Source organism: Erinaceus europaeus, chromosome 4 (assembly GCF_950295315.1).
Source record: "Erinaceus europaeus chromosome 4, mEriEur2.1, whole genome shotgun sequence".
NCBI classification, from domain to species: domain Eukaryota; kingdom Metazoa; phylum Chordata; class Mammalia; order Eulipotyphla; family Erinaceidae; genus Erinaceus; species Erinaceus europaeus.
Window position 1 is genome coordinate 14,716,170 of NC_080165.1, and position 14,212 is coordinate 14,730,381.

Here is a 14,212-nt window from a genome sequence, read left to right on the forward strand (position 1 = left end):
TGTATAAAGTTCACAGATAATCACAAAGCTGACATCCATTTAACTCCATAAAGACAAAATGCTGCGGGCAGGCGGGAGTAGGTAACATAATGGTCATGCAAACAGACTGTCATGCCTGAGGCTCCTAAGGTTCAGTGTTCGGCACCACCATGAACCAGAGCTGAGCAGTGCTCTGTTAAAAAAAGAAAATGCTGCCAGGTATCCCCCCACCACCACCCCTTTCCACCAGAACTGCCCAGGAGCCAGGCTTGAGGCAGGCGTGCCCTTTAATTAGCTCTGGGCAGGCGCTCCAAGTGCGTTGGGTTGGCTGTGCTTAGAGCTCATATAAATGGTGGCATGGTTTGCATTGTTTTGTCATCTGTCATTCAAAGTCACGACTGCAAGATCCATCCAGATTGCTGCATGTGGGTGGCTATATAATATCCCATTATAAGGAAAGTTTGCCTGATACACTCAGCTGCTGGTGGATTTTTTGGCTTGAGTTGGAAGCTTTTAAAGTTTTGTTCCCAAACCTTCGGCTCAATCACCTCACATAAATGGCCTGTCTCCGTACCTTTGTTTTCTCATGTGTTGAATGAGGGTAACTCTACCCACTTGAGGGAGTATTTGTGAGGAATGAATACTTTGTTGTTTGTTTTTTGTTTGAGATAGAGGCAGAGAATGAAAGATCCCACAGCATTAAAGCTTGTGTCATTGTGGCAGCAACCAGTTCCAATCTGAAGCCAGGCTTGACAGTGGTGCTCACTATCCAAGTGAGCTGTTTCGTCAGCCCTGAGAATTGAATGCTTTCTGTGAGTGCCTAGAACCCCCCCACCCCCACCCACACACACCTCATGTATGTCCTGGGTTGCTGCAGCCATTATACTTAGAATCGTTACTATGTGGATGGATAATCTTGGCTTATGTGAGACACACTTAAGTTAACTTCTTTTACAAAGGCTTACCTTAGGGAGTCCAGCGGTGGCGCAGCAGGTTAAGCGCGCATGGTGCAAAGCGCAAGAACCCGCTGAAGGATCCGGTTCGAGCCCGGGGCTCCCCACCTGCAGGGGAGTCGCTTCATAGGCGGTGAAGCAGGTCTGCAGGTGTCTATCTTTCTCTTCCCCTCTCTGTCTTCCTCTCCTCGCTCCATTTCTCTCTGTCCTTTCCAACAACAATGACATCAATAACAACAATAGTAGCCATAATGTTAAACAACAAGGGCAACAAAAGGGAAAATAAATAAGTAAATAAATATTTTTTAAAAAGTAAAAAGAAAAAAAAAGAAAGGCTTACCTTGAAGGTAGCAGTGGACACCATGAATAGAATGTGATTTGGCCATTTTGTCACTGAATCAACCCTCTGTCCCAGAGTTCCAGAGTCCTTCAGAAGCACCGCCTCTCCTGGCAGCCAGGGCCTGCAGCCTCCCAGCTGCGTCTGCTGTGCTCCCTCCAGCTTCCACTTATTAGTCCTTCTGCCCTCAGGAGTCATGGCCATGACCACTTCACACCGCATTTGGCTGCGGTGATGGGTCTTGCGCTGATGCTCAGCAATGAGCCTGGGTGTCCGGGATGCCTCTCCCTGGCAGATCCTACATCCATGGCGGCCAGCAGTGCACAACAGCGGTTCTGCATACAGGCCTCGTGTCTCCTTTATAACCCAGTTCTGACTGGAGAACTGGGGGGCTGCTCCTTGCAAGTAGGTGAAGCCTAAATGCCATCACCCCACAGGTACTTAAAACATTCCTGCTTCTCTCTGTGCCAGGACTAAGACTAATAAGAGTTCCAGCAGTAGCTGGGCACCATCCTGTAGGAGTCAAGGACTTATACCACAGTAGTGTGAGAAGTGGCACAAGAGAGTCAGGGTCAGGAGACAAGGGGCACCCATCTGACAGACACCCCACATGCCAGCCATGTGCCGGACACTGCTGAGCACGCTGCTCGCTAGTCTCCGAAATGACATTGGAGTGCTGCCCCCCATACAAATGGAACTACTTTGTGGCCCCAGAGCCCTTTAGTGTGGTTTAAGTCAGAAGTGCTATCGGTTGTTTCTGATCCTGAAACCTGTTGTGTGACACGGATGCCAGATTGTGACTGCTGTGGACCACACTGTGCCTTGAAGTGGTCAGCAAAAATGATTCCAGAGAACGTAATGCACAGAATTAGCCTCAGTGCCATTGGATCCTTTACCACCAAAACCCCGTGGCTGTGAGGTACCTGCAAGTGCAGCCCCGGCTTGGCTACGGAGCTGTGGGAGTGGGAAGTGTATGCGGTAGCCATGTGGGCACAGGCTCAGGGGTATCATCTTCCCGTGACCTCACCGCCAAGCTGATGGGCCCAGCCCATTTGTCGCATGGACAGCAGCGGCGTGTTCCGCTATGCTAATCTTGGATGCTTGCACTTCACACATCTGGGATTTGTAAAGAGCTGTACTCTCCTAACCCAGCCAGGGTCCAGTCTACAGCATGGACTAAGGTTTTTTTTGCCCGTGTGACCTGCGTAGGGACAGGGCCCCATCGATTCTTCGGCTTCTAGAAGAATTCTGTGAAGACGTGTGCCTCCCGTCTCCTCCCCACCCTTTTTCTCTCTCCAGGATTATCACTGGGGCATGGTGCTTGCATGGTGAGCCCACTGCTCCTGGCACCCATTTCTTCCCTTTCTTTCTTTCTTTCTTTCTTTCCTCCTTCCTTCCTCCCTCCTTCCCTCCCACCCTTCTTCACTCCTTTTCTTCCTCCCTTTCTCTGATAGAACAGAGAGAAATTGAGAGGGGAAGAAGAGATAGCCAGGGAGAGATAGAGAGACACTGGCAGCGCTTGCTTCACCACTCAGTAAACCTTCCCCCCTGCAGGTGGGGAGCGGGAACTAGAACCCAGATCCTCCCACATGGTGGCACGTGTGCTTGACCAGGTGCACCACTGATCTCTCCCTTTAAAAGTCAGCTTAGGGAAAGTCCGTTGTGTTCAACCAAGGGCCAGAGAGTGTGGCTTTCACTTCAAAGTCAGTGAGAAAGTTCCAGCTTGGATCATGGGCACAGATCAGATGGACACTGGTGTGTTATGATTCTGTCAGAATTCAGTAATGTGCTTCTCTGGCTCCTGTACCACTTCCTTTAATGCTCCAGTTCTTTGTGGATTCAGGGACCAGGCAAGCAGCCTCGGCTCTTCCAGCAGTGGTGCTCTGAGGTGACTTTTCCCCCCTCTGTAAAAGTAAGACTCTTTTCTCCTTCTGCTGCTAGCACGCATGAAACACACGTAGTGTCTTATATTCTTCAGATGATGACCTCCCATTTACAAATCTGGTGATTATTTATCCCTTTACCTTCTATTAGCTCCCCCCCCCCCTTACCATGTTGACTGTTAACAATTAACTGCTAAGGGGTGAGGGAGCACACACAGTTATTTGCAAGTTCTGTGAAGATACAATATTCTGCAAACAGAACAGTGCATGGCTTGAGCCACAGATGTTCCCTCATCTTAAAATACAAAAATATGGAGGGAAATTAGATACCAGACAGACCAGCAATTTGGAAAAGGAAGAGGGAGCCAAAAGTGGGTGGGTTTTGGCAGTTACTGAACTTGCTGTTTCCAGTGCCAGGCGGGGAGACCCTGCAGAGAGTCTACTGAGGAAGGCCTCGACAGCCGCTTCCTGAACATACCGAGAGCCTGTCGTTTAACTGACAACTGCGAACAAAAGCTAGGTGTGCTCGGTGAAAGTAGGTGTAGGCTGAACTTGGCAGTGGACATAATGAAAGTGTCAACCTGTGCAGGGCAAGCGTGTGGCACTGGGAACTTGACGGTGCTACTCAGGTTCATTTCTTCCAAGAGGGCCTCTCTGTTTCCACACCACCACCACCACCACCACCACCACCACCACCACCACCACCACCACCACCTCCACCTCCACCTCCACCTCCACCTCCACCTCCACCACCCATCCTCATAGGTGAGCTTCTGTCCCATCAGCCGCACAGAGCTTTCTGATCCTGTGAAGAGTTGGGAGTTCTTCCTCTTTCCCCATCTCCTCTTGGATTTCCTCTGTGGTTTGGACATGATTCTGTTTCTCCAACAGCTGAAGCCTCAGTGAAGCCCAGGGGTCCCTGGGGGGCTGTTTGGGAAATTCCCCTTCCCCCCCCTGCTTCACAAAGTGGCAATTCAAGAGTAGAACCGTACTGCTTAATAGTTTGAAGATGAGCGTCAGAGAAAGGACCCCCACAAGCACCACCAAGGGAAGACTCCCCAATGTACATCCCCTCTCTGAGCCCATCTTTCCCTAACATTCTTCTCCTGGGAATACAGATCAAAATTATTTTGGGGGTGCAGAAGGTGGGAGTCCTGGCTTCTATAGTTACTTCTCTGATGGACATGAGTGTTGGCAGGTGGATCCACACCCCCAGCCTGTTTCTATCTTTCCCCAGTGGGGTAGGGCCCTGGAGAGGTGAGGTTCCAGGACACAGTGGTGAGGCCGTCTGCCCAGAGAGGTCAGAACGGAGTCTTTGATCCGATAAGATAGAGAGAGACTGAGAGGTACAGGAAAGGGAGAGAGACCTGCAGCACTGCTTCAGCGCACTTGAAGCTTCCCTTCTGCAGGTGGGGAGTGAGGACTTGAACCTGGGTCCTTGTGCACGGTAATGTGCGCGCCACCAGCTGGGCACCTATAAAGGACTTTTAAATTTGTGGCCATGCAAACACAGGCCAAAACGCACCCACTACCATTCACAGTTATTGTCTAGAACTGTGTCCTGTGGTCATGAGGCTGCGTTCTAGCAACTTACAGAGAACTTCAGTGGCTCTGACACTGACAGCTGAGAGAACCTGGCCTTTTAAAGACATTCTCTTCTACAGCTCCGGCCTTAGTGTTTGAACCCAGCTGACTGTGAACACGAATCTGGCGCCTGAGGATGCTGGTTAGTTAGGTCCTGGGCAGGAAATGTTCTCCTGCACTGTGCTGACCCCCGGCCTACACTAGGCTGTGCTCATCTCTCCTCCGCCAGTGTGTCAGGCCAGTGTGGCCCCGCATGCTTTGCACAGATGTGCAGAGTCCCCGCACAGCTCACACTGCCGCTGCCGCCCAGCCAGCAGCCGCAAGGTGCCTCTTGTCACTGCCATCCTGTGGCTGGCTCCAAGCCCCCCAGAGTGCTCCCGCCTGCTGCAGGGTTCTTTCCAGGCGGTGCTGTAACACATGGGCTCGCGCCTGCTATTTGTAGTAGCTATGGAAACTTTAGAAACCCGCTTTCTAAAGCTCAGCATACAATAAGGCACTTCAAGTGTTGGTGGGATTAGAGACTTTAGAAGATGTTTAATTTTCTCCCCCACTCTCTTTCTTTCTGTCTCTTTAGAGAGGGAACAAGAGGGCAAAGTGAATATTAACCGGGAACTCGCTTTAATCTCCCTTGTGACACTCAGGGCTGTCTAAGTCTTCACAGGCTGCCTGGCCTCTCAGCCTCTCCCGGTGGGCTAGCAGGAGGGGCCATGCATATTCATGAGCAGTCTGTGTGTTAACTCAGCTCCAGGTCACTGTGCTTCGCTGTTCTCAGCTCGATTTTGTGCAGGGGAGAACTATAAACATGAGGTTGTGACTGTTACTAAGTCTGAGACCCTAGACCTATGCTGAAATAAGGACACGTTAGAGCATCTCTGTGCAGTATGTGTGCACGTATCTATCTGTCTGTCTACTTACCTATCTGTCTATCTGAGAGAGAGGCAGAGAGAGTGTGTGTGTATGTGAAAGAGATCACAGCCCTGAAGGTTCCTTCAGTGCATGGGGCCCAGGCTCGAACCCAGGCTGCTCACATGGCAAAGCAGCATACTATCCAAGTGAGCTGTTTGTTGTTTGTTTTTACCAGAGCACTGATCATCTCTAGTTTATGGTAGTGCTGGGGATTGAACCTAGGACCTTAGGTTTCTCAGGCGTGAAATGCCTTTTGCATAACCACTATGCTGTCTCCCCAGCCCACAGGTGAGCTATATCACCACCCTCCCTCCGCCGTGTTTGGTGTGTAGATAGACAACACAAACTGGACTATGAGGGTGCTTACTCAGGGCAGAGATGGAGAATAAAAACGTTCATATCCGCCCAAGCACAGAGCCGCACACAGTATTCTGATGTTACGGAGCCCTCCTCCTTAACACGGAAACAAGGCAGTCACCCAGTTCAGTATATTACCAAGTTCAGGGACCCTGGTTCGAGCCCTGCTCTCCATCTGCAGGGGGATGGACACTTTACGTGTGGTGAAGCAGGTCTGCAGGTATCTGTCTCTCTCTCCCTCTCCTCTCTCAATTTCTCTCTGTCCTATCTCACTAAAATAAAAAGAAAGAAAGAGACAAAAAGAAGAAAAAGAAAGAAAGAAAAGGTCACCAGAAGTGGGTTTATAGTACTTGCACTGAGCCCCATCAATACCTTGCTGGCAAAAAAAAAAGAGAGAGAGAGAGAGAGAGAGAGGTTAATTTCCCCTAGAACATGGACAAGTGTGCGTGTTGACTCTGGTGAGTTGACTGGGCACAGCGGTATGACCACCCACCCCTCTTCCCCCACTTCACTTCTTTTTGTCCTCTGAAGACCTATTTGGGAAGAAGGTGAATATCAATATATAAATATATATATATATATCTTTTCTACCTTGTTCTCCATTGGTCGTCTGCTTAGCGGCTAGGTCAGGTATCTGCTCCTTGTGACGTTCTTGATTGATGGTCAGTTTGTTCCTCTCGTCGTGCTGACCTGGCCAGGGTGGGGGGAGAGCCCTGGTGGGGTGAGGTGCTGTGTGGGGGTGGGGATCCTCATTCACCTCTCTTCTCCTCTGCCTGAGTGTAAGATAGGGATCGTGCAAGCATTTCATGGAAATCAGCTGCCAGATGCGCTAAGCGTGGAATGCCATTAAAAGGCCACTGCATTCTTCTCACAAAACAAAAAAAAAAGCTGCCTCTCTCCTAGATGAGCAGGATTGAGACCCGCCCTTTCATCCGTCCACAGGGGAGAGCTCCCGGTGTTTTGTTGTCATGGACCTTTTATTTACTCTGTGAGCTTGCTTGCCTGGGTTGCATTTATATTGGTTTACTTTCATCTAATCTCTCGGCTCTGCAAGGCCCTGAGTCAGGAAACCACAGGGAGAACAAAAGGGGAGTGCACAGCCGGTGTGGGCCACAGCCGTGCCGCCACCACCCCGCCCACGAGATGAACTTGCAGGCAAGTCCACCCCTCAGATGTCCGGCCCACTGTGTGAGGCTTGGGGACAGAGGTGAACGAGACACCACACTGACGGCCCGGGGCGCACGGGGCGTTAGGGCAGACAGGAGTAGAAGCAGGCAGTCATAGCTGATACCATGTCACTAAACACTCTGCAGATAGACTTTGTGTCAGGAAGCAGACTGGGTGCTGTTGATACAGAGCTGAGTAAGGTCTTTCCCCTGCCATGGTGGCTCTCACAGACATGGACAGATAAGAACGGTGCAGCAGGAGAACTGCTAGGGAGACCACACAGCGGGTGCACCTAGCTGACACTGCCTTCCGGGGGGATCTAGGAGAGTGGAGACAGCTTCTAGAAAGAGGAAGCTTGACTGAGGCGGCTTTTAAATTAATTTGTTTTATTACCAGAGCACCACTCAGCTCTGCCTTATGGTGGTGCAGGGAATTGAACCTGGGACCTCAGAGCCTCCAGCATTAGAGTCTGTGTAACGTTTGTGCTGTCCCCATCCCACCCACTTTTCTTTCTTAATATGATATGGCAGAGAAATTGAGAAGGAAAGAAAATGGGAGCAAGACATCTGCAGTACTCGCTTTACTGCTCCTAAAGCTTCCCCCTACAGATGGGGGCTCGAACCCGGGTCCTTGCATGTGATAACAAGTGTACTTAACCAGGTGTGCCACTTCCTGGCCTCTTGACGGAGTCTTTATCCATGCAGGCAGGTACCCCTCACAAAAGGAGGGGCGGGTGAGGGTGCAGCAGGGCCCAGTCAGGGACTCGCATGGGAAAGGCAGAGGCAAAACCCAGCATTTTGCTGTTGCTAAGAGCCCAAGGTGTGAGGGCACCTGGCAGGAAAGGTATGCAGGAGTGTGCGGAGGGGGCCTTGTTTGCCCTGGAACCGAGAGAATTTGCAGTTAGAGGCTCTGGGTGATGGTCTTTTCCACCAGACACACCGAGTTTGCAGCTGGCAGGACAAGCCTGGCATGAGATTCCTTCCTTCCTTCAGTTTTTCTTTGAGAAATCATTTGATTCACTTTCTTCCCCAAACACGACAAGAGAGAGTCATGAGTTTTCCGCAGACTTAAGCCTGCCTTTCTCTCTCCATGGCTTCTCTGTCAGCTTGTGGAAGCTAGAAATGTCTCAGAATGGACCTCACCATCATGTCTAGAACTAGGCTAGAACCATAGGTACTGACGCCAAAGGCCTGAATCCTGGGATGGGGGGAGGAGGCCCCGGAAAATGCCTCGATTCTGATATGAGAGATGCTTGGGTAGGTGGAGGGTTTATTTCACTCTGATTCTTGTTGTTTTCTCTAAACCAACAGATGGTGCCACACCCACTGGGCACAGGGCCTGTCCTTGGTAGCTCGTGTGTGTCTCAGAGCGAACCACCAGACACAGTTCCTGCACAGCAGCATTGTTGTTGTTGCTTGTTTGTCATCCCCAGGGCTTAGGCCCATCTTTTTCAGACAGGGAGAAAGGGAAAGCACAAGGCTTCCTCCAGCGTGGAGGTGGAAATTGGTGTCCCAGGGCCCTGTGCGTGACAGAGCAGGCCCACTGTCCAGGTGAGCTCTCAACGGCAGTTTCTATACAGTCCATTCTTGCTCTGCTTCACTACTTCTGACAGGATCTCTGCAGCTCATGGTGACTAAATAAAAGATCTTAGTGAACAGCGCAGCCTTCCTCCGTGGCCTCCGTCTCAGATGCGACTGTGTGCGGGGCGTTTACAGTCAGGGCTGGCTCGTGGTCTCCAGAGGGCACGTTCACACTCCACACCCTAAACCCTTCTTCCCGCTTTATCTGCAAATACAGAATGAGGGAAATTCCAGGGTGACTCCTAGGAAACAATTCTTATTTATAACTGGACTTGCTTCAGGCAAGATGATGTTCTTGTCTGACTACCCCGAAGTCTTTGTGACAAGTTCTATAATCTGTAGCTCTCTTATTCTTTCCCCGGTGATGCAATGGCATAATTAGAGAGGGAGAGGGAGAGAGAGACTGTGTGTGTGTGTGTGTGTGTGTGTGTGTGTGTGTGTGTGTGTGAGAGAGAGAGAGAGAGAGAGAGAGAGTGTGTGTGAGAGAGAGAGAGTGTGTGTGAGAGAGAGAGTATGTGAGAGAGAGAGAGAGAGAGTGTGTGTGTGTGTGTGAGAGAGAGTGTGTGTGAGAGAGTATGTGAGAGAGAGAGAGTGTGTGTGAGAGAGTATGTGAGAGAGAGAGAGAGTGTGTGTGTGTGTGTGTGTGAGATCTTGTGTTCATTAGCTTCAGAGGTGGTTACTAGACATCACACACTGGGTATACATGTGCATGTCATTATATACTTTTAGTTACTTCCTGCTTTGGATGCAAATCTGTAGTGCACCCTCAATGACAACGTGTTAATAGATCCTAGAGGCTCAGTACTGCCAGGAACCCCCCCTCTTTTCCTAGTCCTACTCATGGGAAATTCTCGAACTGGAAAACGCACCAACAGGTTCCTTCACTCTGCTTCCAGTCCTGACCCAGTGGGTGGTGTATGCCATCCGAAACCTCACGGAAGACAACAGCCAAAACCAGGATTTGATCGCCAAGATGGAGGAGCAGGGGCTGGCAGACACATCTCTGCTCAAAAAAATGGGTTTTGAAGTTGAAAAGAGGGGGGACAAGCTGATCCTGAAACCCACTAGTGACACACCTCAGCTGGTGAGTGCAAGCGTGAGCTTGTGGTGTGGACAAAATGTTTACCCCACTGCCTCCCCCCCCCCCCACCCGTGACACCAGTATGGGTAGCAGCATTTTGGTTTTGAAAATGGCATTAAAGGGAGTCGAGCGGTAGCGCAGCGGGTTGAGCACACGTGGCGCAAAGCTCAAGGACCGGCATAAGGATCCCGGTTAGAGCCCCCGGCTCCCCACCTGTAGGGGAGTCGCTTCACAGGCGGTGAAGCAGGTCTGCAGATGTCTATCTTTCTCTCCCCCTCTCTGTCTTCCTCTTCTCTCCATTTCTCTCTGTCCTATCTAACAATGACGACATCAGTAACAATAACTACAACAATAATAAAAAAGGGCAACAAAAGGGTAAATATATATATATACATATATATACATATATATATGTATGTATGTGTGTATATATATATAAAGAAAATGGCATTAAAATGCCCAAATAAAATTGCAAGTACATCTTTTTGTTCTGGCTTTATGCTGCCATCTTCTTAAGAGAGTTATAATCTCAAAGCTGCCCTCAGGAAAAACTGTAAAATGCATCTCACCATTTTTACATGGTCTAAAAGCCACTCACAGGAATTTGATTTCCATAAAAGTAAGCTAACGTGGACTGTGTTGAAAAGAACAGAAAATTATTTGGATCATTTCAGTGAGTTGCCCAGGGCTCTGTCATTTGTGAACACTGACCAAAGTCCTTGCTGCCTCTTTTTTTTTTTCTTCCTGTGATGTTTCTTGAATATTTCCAGGTATATGTACAATTTTGTCTTTTTTCTTCTTTTTCTTAGTGAATGGCCTCTCCATCGAGATACTGAATTTTCAGAATGTTTCATGGATTTCTCATGTTCTGCAATATGTGAAATTGGAAGTATTTGAAGATTTATAAGTACAAATTCAAAAACACATCAATCATTTAGATAATAGTTAATAGACTTGTATGCAGAAAAGCTTAAAAGTGAATGTCCGTTCATATCCTGTTGTTTCTCGCTTTTCAAGTGTAACTGTCTGATTTGCCATTGTCTCCGTGGGCACAACATGCATTTAAGTGGTATATTGTACTCGCCGTAGCAGCAAATAATAAACATTTTTCTCGTTGAGGACGCGTCCCTGATTCGCCAGAGGCTTGGGCACTGGCTTGGATACCATTTGTTCCTTCAGATGGCAAGTCAGCCCCACTCCTCTATCCCCCTTCTCATTGCATTCTCTGAACTCTGGCAGGCAGCTGAAGTACTTTCTCACTGTGATTAATTCTAGCAATCTCTTTTCACCCCTTCTGCCTTTCCAAAACATTGACAAGACTCATTTCCAGTTAATTAATTCGAGAGATGCTGAAGAATAGAAAGCTCCCCCTCTTCACTTTAGGTTTGGGGCTGTGTTGTCGCTCTGCCTTGTCCCTCTGGAATGTGCAGGGACTCGGACAGACGAGTGAGCATTTGGACCATTAACTCTTCTCCTTCCAAATCGCCTAACACTTAAGACTTCTCACATCTTATAAAGGCCTATCTGGAGCCTTTTCCTTTTCAGGTAGCAGAACTCCAGCCTCATAAAGATGCCCTCACCTTTAGCCATGGCTTCACTGGAATTGTAGAAGTAGTTCCGGAAAGTGGGGAGTTGATTTGACCTGTATCTTCCTCTATCTCTGTATAAATATATACCGTGTGTGTGTGTGTGTGTGTGTGTGTGTGTGTGTGTGTGTGTGTGTGTGTGTGTGTGTGTGTTCATTCATAAAACTGGGTTAAGTGAACACTAACATCTTAGTAACCACCCACCTCACTAATTAAAAAATAAAAAACAAACAAAAAAAAACTAGTGGGAAGTCATGTTGTGAATATTTCACATGTATTTTCTTAGTCAGCTATGTACTAAACTAACATATCTAGCAATTCTGTACAAGCCGTGTCAAATCCCCCAAAATAAAAGCTACAAAGTCCCAACCAGAAGTGTTACAGAAAGACTGACTGTTCCCAAGTAAGGTTCTTGTAAGATTTGTGTGCTCATACTTAAAACTACTTTGTCAGAACAACTTAATTAAGCACATAACGACTGGAATAGAAGTTTTCCCTATGTGCTACCCAGTGAAAAGAACTCCAAAGATGGAGTTCTGGTAACCTGTGAGTAACATTTTTTTTTTCTCTCTCTCGTGTATGACATCTCCTCAATACATAAGCCATTGTGAAATTTCAAATGCACAGAGCAGGCATTCTCTTCTGGGACACACAGAGTTAAATCCTATTCTCTGAATGAAAGCCTGGCCAAAGGAAGAAAGCAGTAGGAGTCCCTTTTTCCTTTTAACAAGTTTGCAATAGACACTTCTTCTTTTTTTTTTTTTTTATTCTCCCCTTCGTTCAATGGATGTATGCACACCAGTGGAATCACACAAACATGTCAGGGTAAGCCACATAATAACAAACACAAATAAATAAAAGGAGGCCTTGTGGGAATATAGAATGGGGGAATGGGTCTGTGTTTCCGAAGTAGGAAACGTGGAGCTCGCACAGTGAAAACACGCTGATGGCTGCATTGTGGCTGCTTTTGATGCCTCTGGATAGATTAAGTCTTGAGCACAACAGCTTCCCTGTCTTCCACCAGTGCGCTTGGAGCTTCTGAGAACCTTGTTTTACATGCTACAGAGGATTAAATCACCACCTCAGTCAGTCATTTAGAAAGGGGAAAGAAAGCAGCTCAGCCTTAGAAAAGTTGTAAAGAGACAGAGTGGCCACACAGTGCACTCTGTCACCATATTATTGCTCTCAAGAGCAGACTGACAAAGCAGTTCAATTTTTTCAAGGCTTGCTTCCTTTTAAAAGATAGTGAGGAAAAGTCTTTTCTGTTTGACAGGGCATGCCAGTATTTGCAGAATGATTTTTTTAAAATTCCTTAACAATGGGTATTAAGATTTTGTATAATACTTTTATGATTTTGATAATACACTGTTAGAATTAGTGTTATTATCTATGTCTATATAATGCATCTCATGGAGTTTTTGTTGTTTGTTTTTTAGAAGCTAATCTTGAGATGCCCTTTTTTTCCCTCTCAGTAACTTGTGACTAATAGCAGGACTTTGGATACAGCTAAATTATGTCCATTTGGAAACATGGGACAAAAGATTCAGGGTCCTTTTGGTTTCCTGACAGTCAATTTCAAATGGGAAATCAGCATTTTATATGTGTGTGGTTATATGTATCTGTGTTGGCTTTCTTTAAAAGACATTGTTTTGCTACTCTAACAACATTAGATGCTTAAAACTAAGTTATTTAAATGATTTTTATGACCCTTTTATTTCTCTCCTTGAGTCAGCAAAAATATATGTATTTTTTCAGAAGAAAGACATTTTTTTAAATGCAAGTTCCATAAAGGTAAGATCTGCACATAAAGAAATCTGATTTTACGTAAGAGGAAAGAGTGTTTGGGATTTTTAAATGCAGAGGAGTTGAAGAAGAGCCTAACATTTAAGATCTAAAACTACCATTTAAAGTCAAAAGGGCCTTTTGGTGCTGTCCAAGGTTCTGATAATTTCAGCCACAGTGGCCTCTTTGTGGAAAATCAATTAAAGACTCCCCCCCCCCCAAAATTCATTTTTCTCCCTCGTATGTATATAATGTAATATCTGTTTTCTTCCTCTCTCCATTTTATATATTCATTTGTATTTTTAAAATATTTTGATTTTTCTTGGGAGCTAGAAAGTGAGAGAAAGAACAGAGCATCTTCAGCTCTGGTATGTGACAGTGTCAGAGATTAGCCCTGGTTCTCAAGGTCTTGGGCAGGCAAGTACTCTGCTCTCGATCCCTCTAAATGCCCCCCCAGCTCCTCATCTGCATTTGTTTAGGTCAAATCTTACCCCGGTGATATTTTACAATGGAATGTTACTTACCACCAGCAATATATATGCATTTACAGGTGATCCTTTGCTTCCAGTGGAGTGGCTGTGGGATTAACTCATCCATCAGACTCTGATCATCATAGCCAGAGCCAGTTATCTTGGTGGGAGTGACTTTGAAGAGTCATGTTTGTTCAGTTTGCTTAAATGAGAAGTATTAAACTAGAGGTTCCTTGTTTAGACAACATAATATACACTCCTCGTGTCTGCACAAAATTTTGTTGTGATGTTTTTACACCTGCTAAGCAACGTCGCAGTGTAGATATAATTCCTGCTGCTGTTTAATCAAGCAAGATGTATTTATGTCCTTTTTTGTTTACATTTTTATTGGATAGAGAAATTGAGAAGGAAAGGGGAGATAGAAATAGAGATGACTGTGGGTTAAGCGCACGTGGCGCAAAGCGCAAGGACCGGCATAAGGATCCCGGTTTGAGCCCCCGGCTCCCCACCTGCAGGGGAGTCGCTTCACAGGCGGTGAAGCAGGTCT

The 14,212-nt window shown here is 47.1% G+C and overlaps 1 protein-coding gene across 2 annotated transcripts in view; it reads left to right on the forward strand.

The window, feature by feature from the left end:
• Positions 1 to 10,945, forward strand: part of ATXN10 (ataxin 10) — a 182,384-nt gene extending 171,439 nt beyond the window's left edge. For both annotated transcript variants that reach the window (XM_060188766.1, XM_060188765.1), the window contains 2 exons: positions 9,643 to 9,830; positions 10,637 to 10,945. In XM_060188766.1, coding sequence (XP_060044749.1) covers positions 9,643 to 9,830; positions 10,637 to 10,639 — 191 coding nt within the window. In that variant the 3' untranslated portion in view covers positions 10,640 to 10,945. The remainder of the gene's footprint in view (positions 1 to 9,642; positions 9,831 to 10,636) is intronic.
• Positions 10,946 to 14,212: the final 3,267 nt, after the last annotated feature.